The sequence below is a fragment of the Dicentrarchus labrax genome, unplaced genomic scaffold (genome assembly GCF_905237075.1).
Source record: "Dicentrarchus labrax unplaced genomic scaffold, dlabrax2021, whole genome shotgun sequence".
Classification (NCBI taxonomy): Eukaryota; Metazoa; Chordata; class Actinopteri; family Moronidae; genus Dicentrarchus; species Dicentrarchus labrax.
Genome location: NW_026136720.1, coordinates 14,041,910 through 14,057,836, shown reverse-complemented (window position 1 = coordinate 14,057,836; position 15,927 = coordinate 14,041,910). Strand labels below are relative to the sequence as shown.

General features: G+C 42.6%; 1 protein-coding gene and 1 long non-coding RNA gene across 2 annotated transcripts; one reads left to right on the top strand and one right to left on the bottom strand.

The window, feature by feature from the left end:
- Positions 1 to 1,479: 1,479 nt before the first annotated feature.
- LOC127353020 (uncharacterized) lies at positions 1,480 to 3,974 on the bottom strand. Its single transcript, XR_007881220.1, has 3 exons — positions 3,540 to 3,974; positions 2,192 to 2,859; positions 1,480 to 2,098 (listed from the first exon to the last, which is right to left on the bottom strand). It is a non-coding gene; the product is annotated as an uncharacterized LOC127353020 (long non-coding RNA).
- A 20-nt stretch (positions 3,975 to 3,994) lies between these two features.
- Positions 3,995 to 12,572, top strand: LOC127353010 (circadian-associated transcriptional repressor). The gene is made up of 6 exons (XM_051381943.1): positions 3,995 to 4,148; positions 6,536 to 6,995; positions 7,381 to 7,456; positions 8,225 to 8,303; positions 9,801 to 9,927; positions 10,540 to 12,572. Exons 2-6 carry the CDS (start codon positions 6,576 to 6,578, stop codon positions 10,930 to 10,932), a joined length of 1,095 nt encoding a protein of 364 aa, XP_051237903.1. The 5' UTR covers positions 3,995 to 4,148; positions 6,536 to 6,575; the 3' UTR covers positions 10,933 to 12,572.
- Positions 12,573 to 15,927: the final 3,355 nt, after the last annotated feature.

Genomic DNA, 15,927 nt, shown 5'->3' with positions numbered 1-15,927 from the left:
TTTAAAGTCACAAAAATGCACCCAGTATCGCTTCTCCTCTGACTACATAACCTCTAACACCAACTCTAAATGCTATTGGCTCAGCCTTGCCACACACAACTAGCACCCCCCACCCACCTCAACCCCTCCCCTCATTGTTGCAGTGTGCCCACATTTCTCGTGTGTGGGCGGGGTTAACTTGGCGAAACTAGCATTTACTGTAACAGGACGACGTATCTGGAGGAGTAAGCTGCACTAGTGAGAAGTGGAAGACACATTTTCAAACCAAGATTAACAAGAGTTACAGGAGTCCAGACTCAGTGCCCAAATTAAGCAAGAAACACACATTTCAGTCCATAATTATTTCTATTATAGTTTTTTTGTATATAAGAGATAAGGGGTCGTTAAGGGCATTTGGAGTGTTTTCTGTGCTGAAAACGTTAAGATCTGAGCTACAAAGTTCTCTTTCAACTAGACTGATGACTGCAATAAGGTCAGAATCCTTTGTAGAGGAAGACACGCTCAATTTATTTCAAACTACGAGCAGCTGGTCCAAGGCCATTGACTTTACAGGAAAACTTACGTAATCTTGTTATTGCAAAGCTATAAATTGCTGCAAGGACTGAATATTCTGCATCAACATCAATTGTGTCCAGCTAGTGTATGGGTCTTAAAGGTCTGATCCACACTGTCATGGCTCACATGTTTGTGTTTACGTTTGTGTTCCCTGCAGCGGCATTACTTGTTGTTAACACAGCTATGAACATTCCAGTTGGTCTTCTCCTCCCTCTGAGCCCAAACCAAAACCCGTGCCTGGGTGGCGCTCCCCCTATTAGTGGTGAGCAGTTATAATGTAAACAAAGCTGTGGAAAGGCTGCTGATTGGTGTCCCAATTTAGAGACACGCTGCACGGTGTGTAGTCACACGCAGACATGCTGCGTCACCGTGGGTCCAGATTTTGGGTACGGGACACTAGCATATGGCCCTAAGTCAAGGCACGATGAGCTGAGTCATATGCGCAGCTCATTGCAGGAGACAGCTGCTAGTGAAACACGACACACACATACACACACACACACACACACACACACACACACACTACATGTTCCCCTGCCATCAGTACCCAAACACTCTGACATAAACACCCGTATCCAATTGCAGCACACTTGCAGGTACGGACATGTTCTCTTATGCAGCATGCATGTGAAACGGGGGTCAACTGAGGCTATCAGCTAGCACTACGCAGTGAATGTTCTCAATGGCTGGTTATTGCATCAGACACGTCACCCTGTCTGAAAATGAGGAACAGATTTTGCAATATCTGTAAACTGTACACACATGCATGAAACCCTCCACAGGCCACGGGGCTTCCAAACTTTCTCGGCCCATAGGATGAGGCGTGGCACCGATGCTCTCCCACGCACATGTGCAGCATTTTTCTAAAAGGGATTGTTAGGGCAGATGTTCAGTGTATGCCCTATAATAAAGTGGGCGTGAGGCTCTGATTTGTCTTTTATTTTTTTATGAATGAGAGACACATCCAGTCTCTGTGGGATACAGAATCAGCCAGCCTCTCTGACAAATTGAAAATCACAGTGCCAGTTTGTGTTGTGTGACTCATCTCGGATCCTGACAGGAGAATGCGCAGATAAAAAGAGTTCCCCTTTGTGAGGAGATTGCAAATTGCCGCTGTTGTTTTTTTTATGTGGAGGACAAATTGCGGCACAACTGAATGGAGATGGATTATTGTTAATACATAAACGTTCCTGGAGATCACACAGAAGGTCTACTAAACATTCAGAACAACGTGCGGGTTACCAATGAAAAACACTATCACAAAAGACATTTGAGTAGCTGTGCTAATCTGTTACTTATATAAATACAGACGCTGCTTTCTCCACATTTCATACTGTGTCTGTACAGTTCAAAGTGTTCTGCCTGTATGTGTTTTCAACCAAAGCAAAATGTAGATGTCTGTTTCCTGTGCTTTGAAGTAGATGTGATGTACTCCACAGTGACTTGGAAGCCTTGAAGACAAAAAAGGGAAATGAGAGTTTGCTGGGAATCTGTAGGAAGCTCTCGGTCGTCACACAGTCTGGGGTCACCGGAGGATCTGGGCCTAGGGAGCAGAACGACAGGAGACTGTTTATGGGATGTTTAAAAGATTGCAGCAGGCTTACAGGACAATTAAAACTGAACATTAGCGGCTCACCGTGCCAGCAGGCGTGTCACCTCGACCGGCTTTATGGGTGCTCTGGTGTCTGCGGTGTGCATTCTTCACAGCGGGGTGTGATTAAAGGCACAGCAGCAAAGAGTAAACCGTTAGGACACCGGGGCTGCTGGTGCCCTTGTCCTGCCTCCTCCTCACTTTGACAGCAGCACATAAAACAAAAAGTAGCCACATGCGCTCCTCTATGATCACCTGACCACAAAATGCTCTTAGGATTGAATCACCATGGTACAGTCTCGTTATAGAAAGCACAGAAGACAGAGCAAGAAGTCCTTCTGCATTTCATGTCAGACAGATTTGCACCCAGTTGTTAAAAACAGTCCGGGCAGCGTCTTTGGCTCTGTAAACATCTCACAGTAGCCCTTTTTTTTTTTTTCTTCCACATGTGACCTTTTCACGCTGCAGATAGAAGGAAAAGAAATGTGATGTTTTCACATTCTGTTTGTTCTCACTAGTCAATCGAGGGAGAGTAGGAGAGGAGGCTGGTTATGCTTTTTGAGTGGGTGTCTCCCAGTCGCACGTGATCACGTTTGCTGTGAGAGGGTTCGTGACTCACTGGCTCCAAGCTCAGGATCCTCGTCTGGCCTCTGACAGAGTGCTCCCTAATCCCACCCTCTCAGGCAGTCAAACCGAGGTCCTGTGAGTCACGGCTTTACCGTCAATGTGGCCCAAAAAAACAAAAGAGAGAGAGAGAGAGAGAACATGCTGCATGTTGACTGTATCTTCAATTACAGGCAGTTTTTATTGTAGAATGATTTACTTATTGGGGGTTGAAGGCTGGAGCTTTTAAAGATGAGTAACATGAAATAAGGACTAATTAATTTCATTTTAATTCATTTTAATGTCTCATTTATTCACTCACATCTTAGAGGCCTCTGGTAACTCACAAAGCCTACATACAAATGAGAGGTGGAAAGTAACTAATTACAATTTTGAGATACTTTACTTGAATATTTCCATTTTAATGCTCCTCCACACTTCAGCTCTACCACATTTCATTAGGAAATATTGTACTGTTTACTCCCCAAATAGTTTTTTTTATGTCCCCCAAATAGTTACTAGATACCTTTCTAATCAAAGTTTTATATAAAAAACCATCTTATAATTTATGATGCATTGATACAGATTAAACTACCAAACATATCTAAAGGCTAATATAACTGTTACTAACATTAGAGCTCACAATAATATGATACTGTAACAGACATTTTAAGCAATATCACATTCTGCCTAATGCTTTTTTTGGTATACTTTAAATAACATATTGTTGTTTGTTGTGTATTTTTATTTCTACTTTAAGAAATTAGTATTATTATGATTATATGAATACCTTTTCCACCACTGGTAAATGTATCGCCAGACCATCCCCTGTTCAAATATAGACTGCTGAAGTGTCCTTGAGCAAACTCTTAACATGAACTACCACAGTTGTTCCTGGAAATGTGCTGACTGCGCCTTTACCATGCTGCGCAGGTTCACTGACATGCCACAAGTCAGGCATCATGGTCCGGATGATATAATGAGGAAGAATGCCTGTAGAATGACCAAAACTAGCCCTGGGTTGACTTCTTTTTTTTTTTTTTTTGCCCAGCTGCTGAAATGAAACCGATCCGCGTGTCCACGTGTTTGTGACATTTCCATGTCATTTGCATATAAACCGGGCTCGCCTATCGCTCCGCGGCTGCACGGACGGAAGAAGCCGATTCGTCGGTCGGGGGCGTCGGAGCAGCAAATGGGAGCGCCTGCCCCCGCTAGTCCCGCCCTCCCAGACACGTTGCCTTGGGAGAAGCAACACGGGGCCGATCGCTGGTTGCACCGTGTCCCCACACTCACACAGCGCACGTCCAACACATCAGCTGCTCTCAGCCCGACGGTCCTGCTGGATTTACCGCTGAACAACGGGGAGAGAGTTTAAAACCAGCCGCTCCATCCTGGGAAGGTAGGTGCCGCTCATCGCTCATCCACATCTTTATCCTCACTGAGAAATAAAACCTCACTGGGGTTTTTTTTTTTTTAAATATATATATGTATATGTTTGTGTGATTTTATTTTTTAAAATCCTCCAGAGGAATTTGACGCAGACAGGATCGCATACAAACATTTATTTGTGTGTGTGTGTGAGAGAGATTAATGATGTGACAGGACACATAAAGGCGTGGTAATGATCATTCTTCCTCTCTTTTTTGTTGGTTTTATATAATCTAACAGTGCATGTTCATAAATTTACTATGACTGACGAGGAAGTCTATTGTGTCTGTTACCCAGCTGATGTGAAACCTGCATTTACTGTAGGCGGGGTGGATCGGATCATTCACCTTATCATTATCATTTTTCTTGTGTGAAGGGGGTTAAGATTGTAATGTTTGATCCCCTGGATGGAGGGAATTACTCTCATTTAATTCGTTTTTTTCGTCGTTTTGTTAAATTAGTGTGTGTGTGTGTGTGTGTGTGTGTGTGTGTGTGTGTGTGTGTGTGTGTGTGTGAAGTGGAGGGCATCTCTGTTCGTACATAGAGACAGGGAGCTCATAAAGGCTATCTGGTGTGAGTGTATTTTATCAGAGAGAAATGTGTGTCATATGAAAGCATATGTGTATCTAGAAGCTGTTATCAGTAGTGCAGCAGCTATTTGAATTTCTGTCCGAAAACACTGGACTGCAGGCCTGTGTGTGGTGCGTTCAAAGGCCCGGGACAAGAGAATATTTGAGCAAGTGTGGTATGTGTATGTTGTTTTATGACAGAATTAACTGTATAAACTAATGCTAAAAGGAAGTCATGGCACTCACTTTATACTGTATCCGTTCAGCTGAATTGAGTAAAGAATATGGTTGTAGGAATTCTGCTTATAGAAGATTTAGAAGATTATTGTATTATAGGATGTATGCCAGGATATAATAAGGTATATGTGATGTGTGATATTGCACAAAAGTTTCTTTGCACAGACTAAAGCTTTAAGTAGAATATATTGTATTTCTTTATCAAGATTTATTTAATATTACTGTTAGAGTAATAACTGGAAACAGGTTTTAATTTAATATACAGTAGATTATAATAACGAGTTACACATTTAACATATTTGACCTTTGTGTGTTGCTTTATATTTGTGTTTTTAAAGCACCATCTGGGATTGAATATTAAAACAGCAGCAGCTACATATTAGTTTGAAGTCTTTGATGCGATCCTGAATGTTGATACTGTATAATTCCAGGCTCTCAACATTTGGATATAAAATCCACTCAGTATTTTATTACAGCTGTTCCCCCTGTTGTGCGATTGCCTGGCCCCTGCACAAACATATTCTTTTCCACATTGTTTTGTTTTCACTGAAACCAGTTAACTGTGTTGTTTGCTACCCAAGGAGCCACATTATAACCAGCAAAACGAAAACATCCAAGTGTTTATGATTTCACAGGAGATGAGGGACCTGCCACGTGTTAAGCACTCAAAACACCAAAAATAATCCCTGGGCCAAAGATGCTGTTCTCACTTCCTTTTACCTACTAATCACTGAGGAAACACATGTTGAAGAGATGCAAAGATCCTAAGAAATCAAGCATCCGTGAAGAGCATTTGGTCCGAGGAGTTTTTAATCACGAGGCATTCTGCATGTTGTGAGCAAACAGTCTCTCTTTTTGTAAAATCCCCCCCCCCCCCAAAAGTGTCACTTGTGATGGGAGGTCCGCAGTGTGGGGCACTGGTCGTCATGGTGGCAGACCTCTGCCCCCTTTGAATAAACAAGCTAACAATGTTTATGAATGATTGTGGTGGTAGCAGCTGGCAGGAACCAGCTTATAGAACCAAAACGGGGGAAAATTAGTCAAGCTGGCGATCGTAAAATGTAAGAAATGTAAGATATTTGTTGTAGTGTGACGTCGTAATGTGGAGATTTATAGTCACAGTAACTGCGAGAGACAAAAGATGTCAGGATCGCTGTGGACACGAGGCTGTTTGCTTTTGATGGTGGCTAGTTTACTGGCTCAGGTGTTGCATCTGCAAAACAAACAGGTCATTGTGGTCTCAACAACTGTTGTCTCACTGCCACCATCTGCTCTGCTGTGTCTCTCCATTTATTCATGCCTGTTTGGTTGGAGGTGCAGGGTTGTTTTTTTTTATCCAGACCAACCTGCTGTGTTTGTCCAAGGACACTTCAGTAGGGTATTTTGTCTCCTACTGCATATACCTAAGCTTTGATATGGCTCGAATGTGTTAGTTTCTAGCTATAGTTTCTCATCTTCATCACTGTGCTGCCGGCCGCTTTTCACTGTTGAATTTTATTCTGTTTTTTTGTTTATTGTTGAGTTATATTAACTGTGACTTTCTGTCTGTCAGGTCAGTGATGGTCAGTGCTAGTTAGAGCCTGCAGCCGAGGATGTCTGCTACAGATTCGGACAACTCCATTGACTGGCTGGCTAGTGACTATGAGGACAATGAGAGCGAACAGGAGTTTGACTGTACCAGAAAGCACAGCCAGACAGAGGCTCCTCCATCCCCCAGCACCCCGCCACACCTGAGTCCGTCTGACAGCAGCTGCTGCCGGAGCGGCGAGGTGAAGGAGGGCGTCAGTAACTGGAGCGAGGTCAGGGAGGCCTCCAGTCGGGGATCTCCCCCTGGCTGCACGGAGACATGGGACAGCACCATTGGACTGTGTAAAACACAACAAGGAGAAAAAGCGAATGGCAAAAACACTCAGCAAGCACTGAAGAGACCTCGCGGCTCCATGGAGGAGGAGTGCAGGGAACGGCAGCTCATTTCCAACGTGTCAGAGAAAAGCCGAATTTTCAGCCGTAAGGTGAGCACCTCTGAGATTTGATGTCTGTTACCCACAGGAGGTGGTTGACAGTGTCAGCAAAACTAGAGCGTGCCCTATCACCTATATTGACTCGCTGCTGGTTTTACAGTGTCTCACGCATGACTGTTCCAGTAAAGATGATCTTCCTCTTAAACTGTACACGCAGAATTAGTCATGCTTTTCTGAAGAACTGGAGTCAGTCTATCATAGGTCAAACTCAGTGAATCAACAGGACAGTTTAGGTGTTATCTAAATAATGTTGAGCAACTATATATTCAAATAAAATAAGTTTGTGGAAGCCAGTTTGATGTCAGCTGTTCACAAGGTTTTTTAAGCATGTTTTGCAGAAATATATCACCTATAATCTATTCTAATTTATTTTCAGTGCATGGAGCTACGGTGCTATATTCATCCACTGTCATCTATCTTGAATGGCCTTCGTTCAGGGAGATACAGAGAACGTAAGTTGGCCATTTAATATCTTTCCTATTTTTTGTCTTTAGAAAAACATGACTAGATTCATACTGTTTAACACAACTATTTGTTAGTTAAGTCTACACCTCTGTCTATATGTTTGTCTCTCCGCGTTCCTGTCTTTCGTCTGCTTAAAGAAAAACAATAGACTGGAAAGACAGCGTGTCACTCTTTATGGAATATGTGTCCCTGAGATTTGAGAAAGAGATGTCTGAAACATGTATTGTTGTAGGACTATCAAGCAACCACAAGTATTTCCTGTGTGTGTGTGTGTGTGTGTGTGTGTGTGTGTGTGTGTGTGTGTGTCTTTTTATAATGGAGCAAATTTGGGGTAAAGGTTCACTTAGCAACGGCGCTGTTTTGAAATGACCCTTTTTAAGAGTTAAAAAACACATATGTTGGTTTTTTACCAGTTGAGAACAAAGTGTCACACTTCAGACTTCCTTGTAAATTAGCTGCTTGGCAGAGGTGAGTGAGAACATACTGTATCACAGTCTCCAGTAAAGCAGCTGCTGTTTGTGAGTTGTCTGATAGGCATTATACGGGTCTCTGGCAGATAACACCATGTTCAGACAGGCTCTGAGAACTACTTAATTTGGGATCTTTGTCAAGCACAGACCTTGTGTGACCCAACACTTCCTGGCCACAGAGGCAGGGAGCCTGTTCACATTTCACACAGCCCATATGCTCCACAGACTCAGCCCTACAGTCAACACAGTTCACGTGGCTCATGGTACAACTTTCTTCTTTTCCAGGACTCAGCAGTTTCCAGGAGAGCGTGGCCATGGACAGGATCCAGAGGATCATGGGTGTTCTGCAGAACCCCTGCATGGGGTAAGTGTCCTCAGCGTGACTCACATACTGTTATACATGGAACAATGACACAGACGCAGGAGATATGATATTCAGTATATCTTTATAGATATATATAATATTTTACTTTTGCTAAAATAGGTAATCCCTGTTGCTTCAGAGCTTTCTCTAACATGATGAGAACCACACCTACAATATATTGAACCCCAGCATACAATCACAATGGCTAGAAATGGCGTTTTCAGTCTGTGGGTCAAAGTGGTCTCTAACGTGTCTGTGACACATGGCTCACAGCAGGTTGCCCCGCGAGGAGCTGCTACCCCCACACATTCAGGATAAATTTACTGCAGAGATGGCTGGCTCTCACTATAGCTGGGCATCTTGTTAAAAATGTATCAGGCTCCACTGTGGAAGCAGCACACTTGTGTCTGCTTGATTAGCTCTCCATTGGCCAGACAGTATAATGGATATCACCCTTTAAAAGGAGAAAGTCCTACTCCTTCTAACAAAACAATAAATCTCAATTTAAATCATTGGAAAGCAACATTTTATAGAATCAGAGCACATTATGATCATATCAGCATGATATAATTACACTGTAAGTCTACAAATGAAATTGCAGCTTCATGTGCCATTATCTTCAGAATTTAAAGCAGCACTACTGGTACCTTAAGCCTGTCTTCCTGGGCAGCCCGTCACTGTGAGTCTTTGCATCAAGGTACACCGATATAAAATAAAGTGCTGCTGAGTTTGGCACAGACTAATTGGAGCCCTCACCCACCAGCTGCTGCCTTCATGTGGGAGACAAAGAGTGGGTGTGGCAGCCTCCCTGCAGACAGCCAGGGCAGAGGCTGGAAGGTGGACTAAACCCCTCCCCCTCCCCTCTCTCCGTCACTCCCTGTGCCTGTCCTGTGTTGCCAGCTGGCAGCCCCTGCAGCAACACAATGGTAGATAGGATCAAAGTGACTTTTTTAGCAGTCACTGTTGTGGATAATCTTTCACATGAATTTAACATGCTCTGAATGGAGTATAGCAGGAAGGTGCTGATCATATGACACAGTCTAATCCCTACCCACCATCTGGTTTTGACGGGTGGGAGTTATTGGGACTCTGCTCTCTGCTGCCCACCTCCAACGAGAACTGCGTCACCACGTCTAGTTTTTTTTTTCACTATGACGCTGTTGGAGACCGCTGTGGCTTTGGTGTTTATATTTAGAGGTGAGCAGAAATATAGTACATCGGGCCACGTGTGAGCTCAAAACATGTGAGAAATGTACTTAAGACACCCCCCCACACACACACACACAGAGTACAGGCTTTGCTGAGTGAGAATAAATGTTCACTCTGTTCGAGATTGCGTGTTTCCTGTGAGGGTTTGATGAAGAGATAAGATTTTAAAGAGAAGGTTGGCAAGATTTTTGGTAGATTACTCAGATTCATTTCTGGTAGCTTGAGTAAATAACTCTCTGTCTCTCTGTGTTTCTTTCTCTCCTCCTCTACTTCTTTCCATTTTTTCAGGGAGAAATATATTAATATCATTCTTAAAATGGAGGATATGCTGAAGAGCTGGTTCCCTAATGTAAAACTCCAAGACCAACTCGCTGTCACCCAGACAGAGGAAGCCGTTCCTACCAAGAAACCGAAGGTAAAGAAAAAAAAAAAAAAGACCTGAACTGTTGTGTAAGAGTAAGACACGGCCTGCTGCCAAGAACATATGGTGACGATGCAGTGAAAGAGGGACTAAAATATCTATTATTATTTAATCAAAGGTCTGGGATGGGGGAGGGAGGATTAAAAGCTATTTTTACTGAGGTATTACTGCAGTCTCAAGTTCGCTAAGAACAATGACAGAGGAGAAAAGGTAATTTCGGAGGAGTGTCCCTAAGGGGATAAGAGTACTCTGGAACATTCCTTTGCATTTAATTGGGGAAGATTTATTTCTGTGGCTAATCTGGACACACCCTCTCATAAACCGGAATTTCACCACAAAGAAGCTGTTCATAAACGGTACACCGTACTTTTACAGCTGCTATAATCAACCTTTTTATATTGTCAGTAGATTAAATGACTACTTGTAGTGTGAAATGGGTCACTCATAGTGACAAATGCACACATGATCACCCAGTTCTGCAGTTCGTTGCTCTACAGTGAGTTTTAGCTTCTTTCAGCTCATTGTTTTGGCTCTCAATATAATATATTATATACGTCATATAAATGAAGTATATAAACTAAACAAATATTCTTTCTTTCCCAATAGCTATCACCAGTGACCACCAATGCAGCTGTGAGCCCTGTCACCATCAGTGACCCTCCAGCCGGCGTCAAATCCCTGAGAGTCACCGACCTCACTCCTCCTGGAGCGTACTCCGCCAGTAACCTGAAGTGGCTCCACACTTCACCCATCTGCTCCCCTACAGCAGAGCAGGCCCAGGCTGGCCCCAGGCACCTGCTGTCCCCCAGAGACAGAGACCTAACGCAGGACAGCGCTGTGTCCTCCAGCACAGACAGCCACACTAAGACAGACTTGGTGCCCAGGGGCCCTCCGCCCAGTAAAATCAACGCGCCCTGTCTAGAGAGGCTCCTTAAGTCGACAGAAAGCATCATCACCCGCAAGGGGACGGGCAGTTTGATGGACAGCAGCTGGTCCTAGTCCACAAAGAGGGCTGGGTGTCCAGCTGTAAGCACCGCACAGCCCAGCTTAGCCTTGCCCACCCTGCCGGGAGCCAGTCAGCTCGCTTAGCCCATTCCAGCCTTCAGGGGAGACGGGAGCCTTCATAAGGGATGCCACAGATTCCTCTTTAATGTGGAAGAAGTGTCGACGAACATGTTGTACTCTCTAGCTGTGTTTCCACCCAAAGTATCTGGAACTTTTAGTCCCAGGACCTACTTTTCAGGGAACTAAAAAGTTCCTTCAGCCCTTTGTTGTCTGTGTTTCCACCGCAGTTTAAAGATCCAGAAAGATTAGGCAAATTAGTCAATACAACAACGTACATCATTGGTCCAGCTGTTGTATGCTTTCTTCTCCATCTTGAGGTGTCACAAGCAAGCAAGTACTTGACCAATCAGAAATGTTCAGTGCTGCAAGCACCACCCCAAAATTTCCTGTAGTTTTGGAAAATACTACCCAACAAGCAGGGACTTTGTGAGGGGTAAATTAATGAAAAAATCTAGTATAACCTGATCCCTGCGGTGGAAACGCAAGTTACTCCAAAGGATCCTAGTCCCTGGGGAAAGTTTCTGCGGCGGAAACACGACTTCTGTATGGGAATGTGCCCTCTCTGACATGACAGGTGTCTGCTTTAGTTCCCTTTTGTTGACTTATCTTTGTTTTTTGTTTGCACTCTTGAATAATGTGTGTGAGAGTGGGAAGGATAGATTTCACATGCCGAGATCACCGGAGCTAGTGATTTCACAACTGAATTGTTCCCACCGGCTTGTAGATGCAATAATACAGTTTGAGTATCTGTGAAACCGCCATTAAGCCTGAAAGGGAAAGAATTGCAGGAGTGGTTTGTGCTGGAAGGGAGTATTTCAGATATCCAGACATGTCAGTGGTCTACATATTGTGCTGAAAATGTGGGTGAAATGTGACGTTATTTTCTCCCCCCTCCCCCTAACGACTCCACTCTTAAGTTTATTGATGTGACTGTTACTCATTTGTATACTTTATAAATAAGTCTTTTGGTACAACTGTTCTACCTCAGTGGGCACCACGTCACAGTTAGTGAGTAGGAATGTGAACGCTATGCTCAAAGTCTGGACACCTCACCAGATCTGCATTGAGCCCAACGGCCTCTGACAGCGAGGTCTGCAGTACAAGTGGTTCTGCTTGTACAGACAGAGGATGCTCTCTCCATGGGGATGCTCTTGTGGCCTGACTGGTGCCATTGTAAAGAATGTCAACTGCAGATTTCTTTTTTCAGTCTCCCAGTAGAAGGCAAACAGTGCCTGTAACGTCAAGCTGTGCCTGTAAGCCGGTTTGATAATGAGAGAGAAAATCAGAATACCTGCTCCTCTGTGGGATGTACAAATCAGGAATTCTCACTCTCCTGCCATTTTCCTGTATCGAGTAAATTATTCAGATCTTGCCAACTACTTTCTGTGGTGGAGTAGAACAATTCTTTTATTTTGCCACAGAACTGGACAGTGTGTTAGACCAGCAGAGAGGGACAAGGTATTTCTCTGTGTAAATCTTACGGAAAGGTTGTCGATTTACCCTGAAAAGTGGCCTTTATAGTGTGAAATTTTATACTTTCAAAATAAATGTGGTTATCTTTGTTTGATGCAAAATGGTTACAGATTGTTTTATTGTGAATTTTCTCAATACAGGCTGGTGGAAGAAAAATCAGCAATTGCTCAAAGGGTTGATTGTCTGAGGGATTTTTTGGGGCTCTTAAATTTCCCCAAAAAGAAGCTTTAATGTCAGAAACATTTTCCACCTCAAATTTGTCACAATTGCATTATAATTCTCTTTTTTCTATTGTTCTACTCATGTGGGGGGAATTGTTCAGACCCACTTTGCAACCTGTACCACAAAAAGGATAATTTTAAAGGATAAGACACAAGGTAAAGGAATCTATGAAATAACCCCATTTTAAGTCACAACTGGGCTCAATTGAGCATTAGAAGAAGAACTCGAAAGAAAGGTTGTTATCTGATTTATATCACAGTTTCACCAATTATAGGAGGAGTCGACGGGGAACACTCAGAGGGAGCTCGCTTCCTGACGAAGTAATAAGATTTATTGTCTATAAGACAGGATGTAATTTTCAGTGCTTCAGTTCTGCTGTACAAAGTGAATTTTATGCTTTCACAGTAGTGCAGTGAAATGTGCCAGCTCAGTATCACATCACATTTCTCAGAAAGCATTGCTGTTGTGGGGAGGAATGGTTTAGGTTTTTGGTTTTTTTTACATACATACACTGATCTGTTTTCACATGCCTGCACACAGACAAGACAGTTTAAACTATGTGACCTGCCTGTACAACACCGAAAATGACAACTCATGGAATGATAATAATAGAGGTAATGATGTATATACGAGCATCAATTTCAGTAAAAAAAATTAATACATTTAGGGCATTGGAAAGGAAAGGAGCAGGCTGCTGCAGAAGATTTAGATTGTGCTATATTACCTTTTAGTGGCAGTTAAACATACTTTCTAAAGACACAATTTCTGCTCCCACTGACTGGAGCTGTACTCTGAGCTTGGCTTCTTAGAAACTACCTACACTGGCAATTTATGTTCAGTTTTCCTGCCAACTAGAATTCAAAAAGAAGCTTGTCACCAAATCTAAACCTGAATACGCCATCTATAGGTGAAAAGGTGAACATCATGAGTCCAACCCTCATTGCTTTGCAAACGTGGACAAAATTACATTACTCATTAGCACTGTGGATAACAGCATATCATAAAGCAGTTATTTCCATTATTCTCATTTAAAACAGATTTTTGAAAACTGCAATATAATGCTGCTCTGGAGTCGCTTTTATTTTTTAAAGCCAACCATGGTGAGTTTGAACATTTTTCTGAAACCACTATGATGACCCAATTTAGTTTCAGTAAGCGTATGCCAGACCCATTTTATTCAGTTTCAGTAAAAACATGGTGTACTCACAGAGGGTGAAAACAGAAGTTTGTGGGAGTGCTGTGGCCTGCCAAACAATCTGTCAGGAAATTAAGGAGATTAAAAACAGTCTACAATTTCTTTTGGATTTGTCTTTCTCTGAGTTACATAGTAGTCACATGTCTCCTTTTCCAGAATAAAAGGGATGATTGGCAGGCGGTAGAGGGGTTGATTACCCAGACTGCATTGTTTCAGCGTTGCCTCCCAGGGCAGGGCTAATAGTCTGGACTCGTGCACAGACGACCTGACAGCATCCATGTCTAAAGACAGCTGGCACAGATCTGCATTACACTCGCCCTGAAAAGGGAAGTTGTTATGAATGTGAGGAAGAGCTGCATCAACAGAAAGGCACCTTTCTCATAGAGCTTGCTAAGGGAGTTGGACCCAATCACGTTGTGCGGTAATAAGACTGCCAATGGCAAACGTGATGTGGACAAGGAAAACAATAAATGTAAGAATAAAAGAAGGAGATGAAGATACTTTATTTGGGTAGATTATAAAACAAAAATGTAAGGTTGTGAAGGGCTACAAGGACGAGCTCTAAAAATATGTTTATTTTTTTTGAAAGGTTTCCAAAAAGGTAATGTTATGCATTGCTACCAGCCTGTGAACAGAAAAAAGGCAATTCACAAATGCACAGAAAAACCAGTGCCAGTGCCAGTGCCAGAATACCCCATACATGATAATAAACTAGATGATAATTTGCTCAATATGTGTTATGTCAGAAGTACCTGTTAGCGTTATAGACAAACAATATACCATGGAAACGAAAACATATTGCTTTCCATTTTAAAAGGTTAACAGAGGTTACACTCTACAAAATTGATTGATGTCCGAGTTTTTTGTCCAGGCTATGTGTGGGCAAAACTACAAAGACTAATCATTACTGGAGGAGCAGAGCTGGGAGTCTTTTGTTGCAAGCATTCAAAGGCGAGTGGGAGTAAAAAGGAGGAGGACAGGTCCATGGTTCCAGTTGCAAAAAGCCGGAAGGAATAATAAATAGAGCTTCATTCTCTCCAGCTACCCTTTCATTGTAAATTGGCCTTGATTTGAGCTCCAGCTGAGTGTGAAATGACAAGGCGGTGTGGTGTTGAATCAGAGCCAAGGTGGCAGTGCTTCACTCTGCTGCAGTTATTTATATGTACTGTATCTATGTAATTCATTTTTAAGTCTTCCCAAACCGAAAGAGGCAGATGTGAAGCCACCTCCCAATAATTAACTACCCAATAAGTTGTAGAAAGGAAATACTGTAGAAATAGACGTGAGCCATAAAAAGGTCTAATTAGTCAGTACAGGTAGTGAATAAAGGGCAGATAATTGCAGCATCTGCAAAAAAATAATATATAATATAAAAAATCTTCCTCAAGATGTAAGATTCAAATTAACTACATCCTTCTATAATGCAACAGTTAGATGCAGTTTGCATTAATGCTCACCATGTCTTTAATCCAGCTATTTTAAAAGGGAGTCACAACTACAGTCTTCATTAAAATTACATAATTATATGCTGTGACCAAAACTGATTCGCTATCAGCAAATTGTAACCTGCTAGCATCTCAGACCTAGACAGAGGATAATTGCTCTGTTATTAACTCCCAAGTCTCAAATGTCAGATACTTGAGGGGGGTTAAGCTCTAAACCTTAATGGTCACTTTAGCTTTTGGACATGAAATCAAGGCCGATTGATTGAACTGGAAAATCAAATCCATTACATCTGCTCTTTTGCAAAAAAAACAAAAAAAGAAAAACACTGGTTTCCTTGATAATTTACAAGTTGTTAGAGCAGCAGGAGCTGCGAGGAAGAGGAACAGCATGTTTCAGAACATTATGCAACTTCGCATGAGACTGTCACACATTTTGATCTGATCCCCGCAAAGCGAGGAATGGACTCATTATGAGCTACATCAGACTCATTCACACCCTACAGAGATAATGGTCTCATCTGTCAGAGGACTGAGCACCTTTAATTAAGAGACCTGTGAACCCAAAATATCCCCTACTCAATTATTAGGAGAGCC

Bases quoted from the DNA above. Each gene is read 5' to 3' on its own strand.
- LOC127353010 (XM_051381943.1), top strand. From the start codon at position 6,576: ATGTCTGCTACAGATTCGGACAACTCCATTGACTGGCTGGCTAGTGAC. The intron at 8,304-9,800 runs GTAAGTGTCCTC...CCATTTTTTCAG, and splicing joins CTGCAGAACCCCTGCATGGG to GGAGAAATATATTAATATCA. The intron at 9,928-10,539 runs GTAAAGAAAAAA...CTTTCCCAATAG, and splicing joins TTCCTACCAAGAAACCGAAG to CTATCACCAGTGACCACCAA.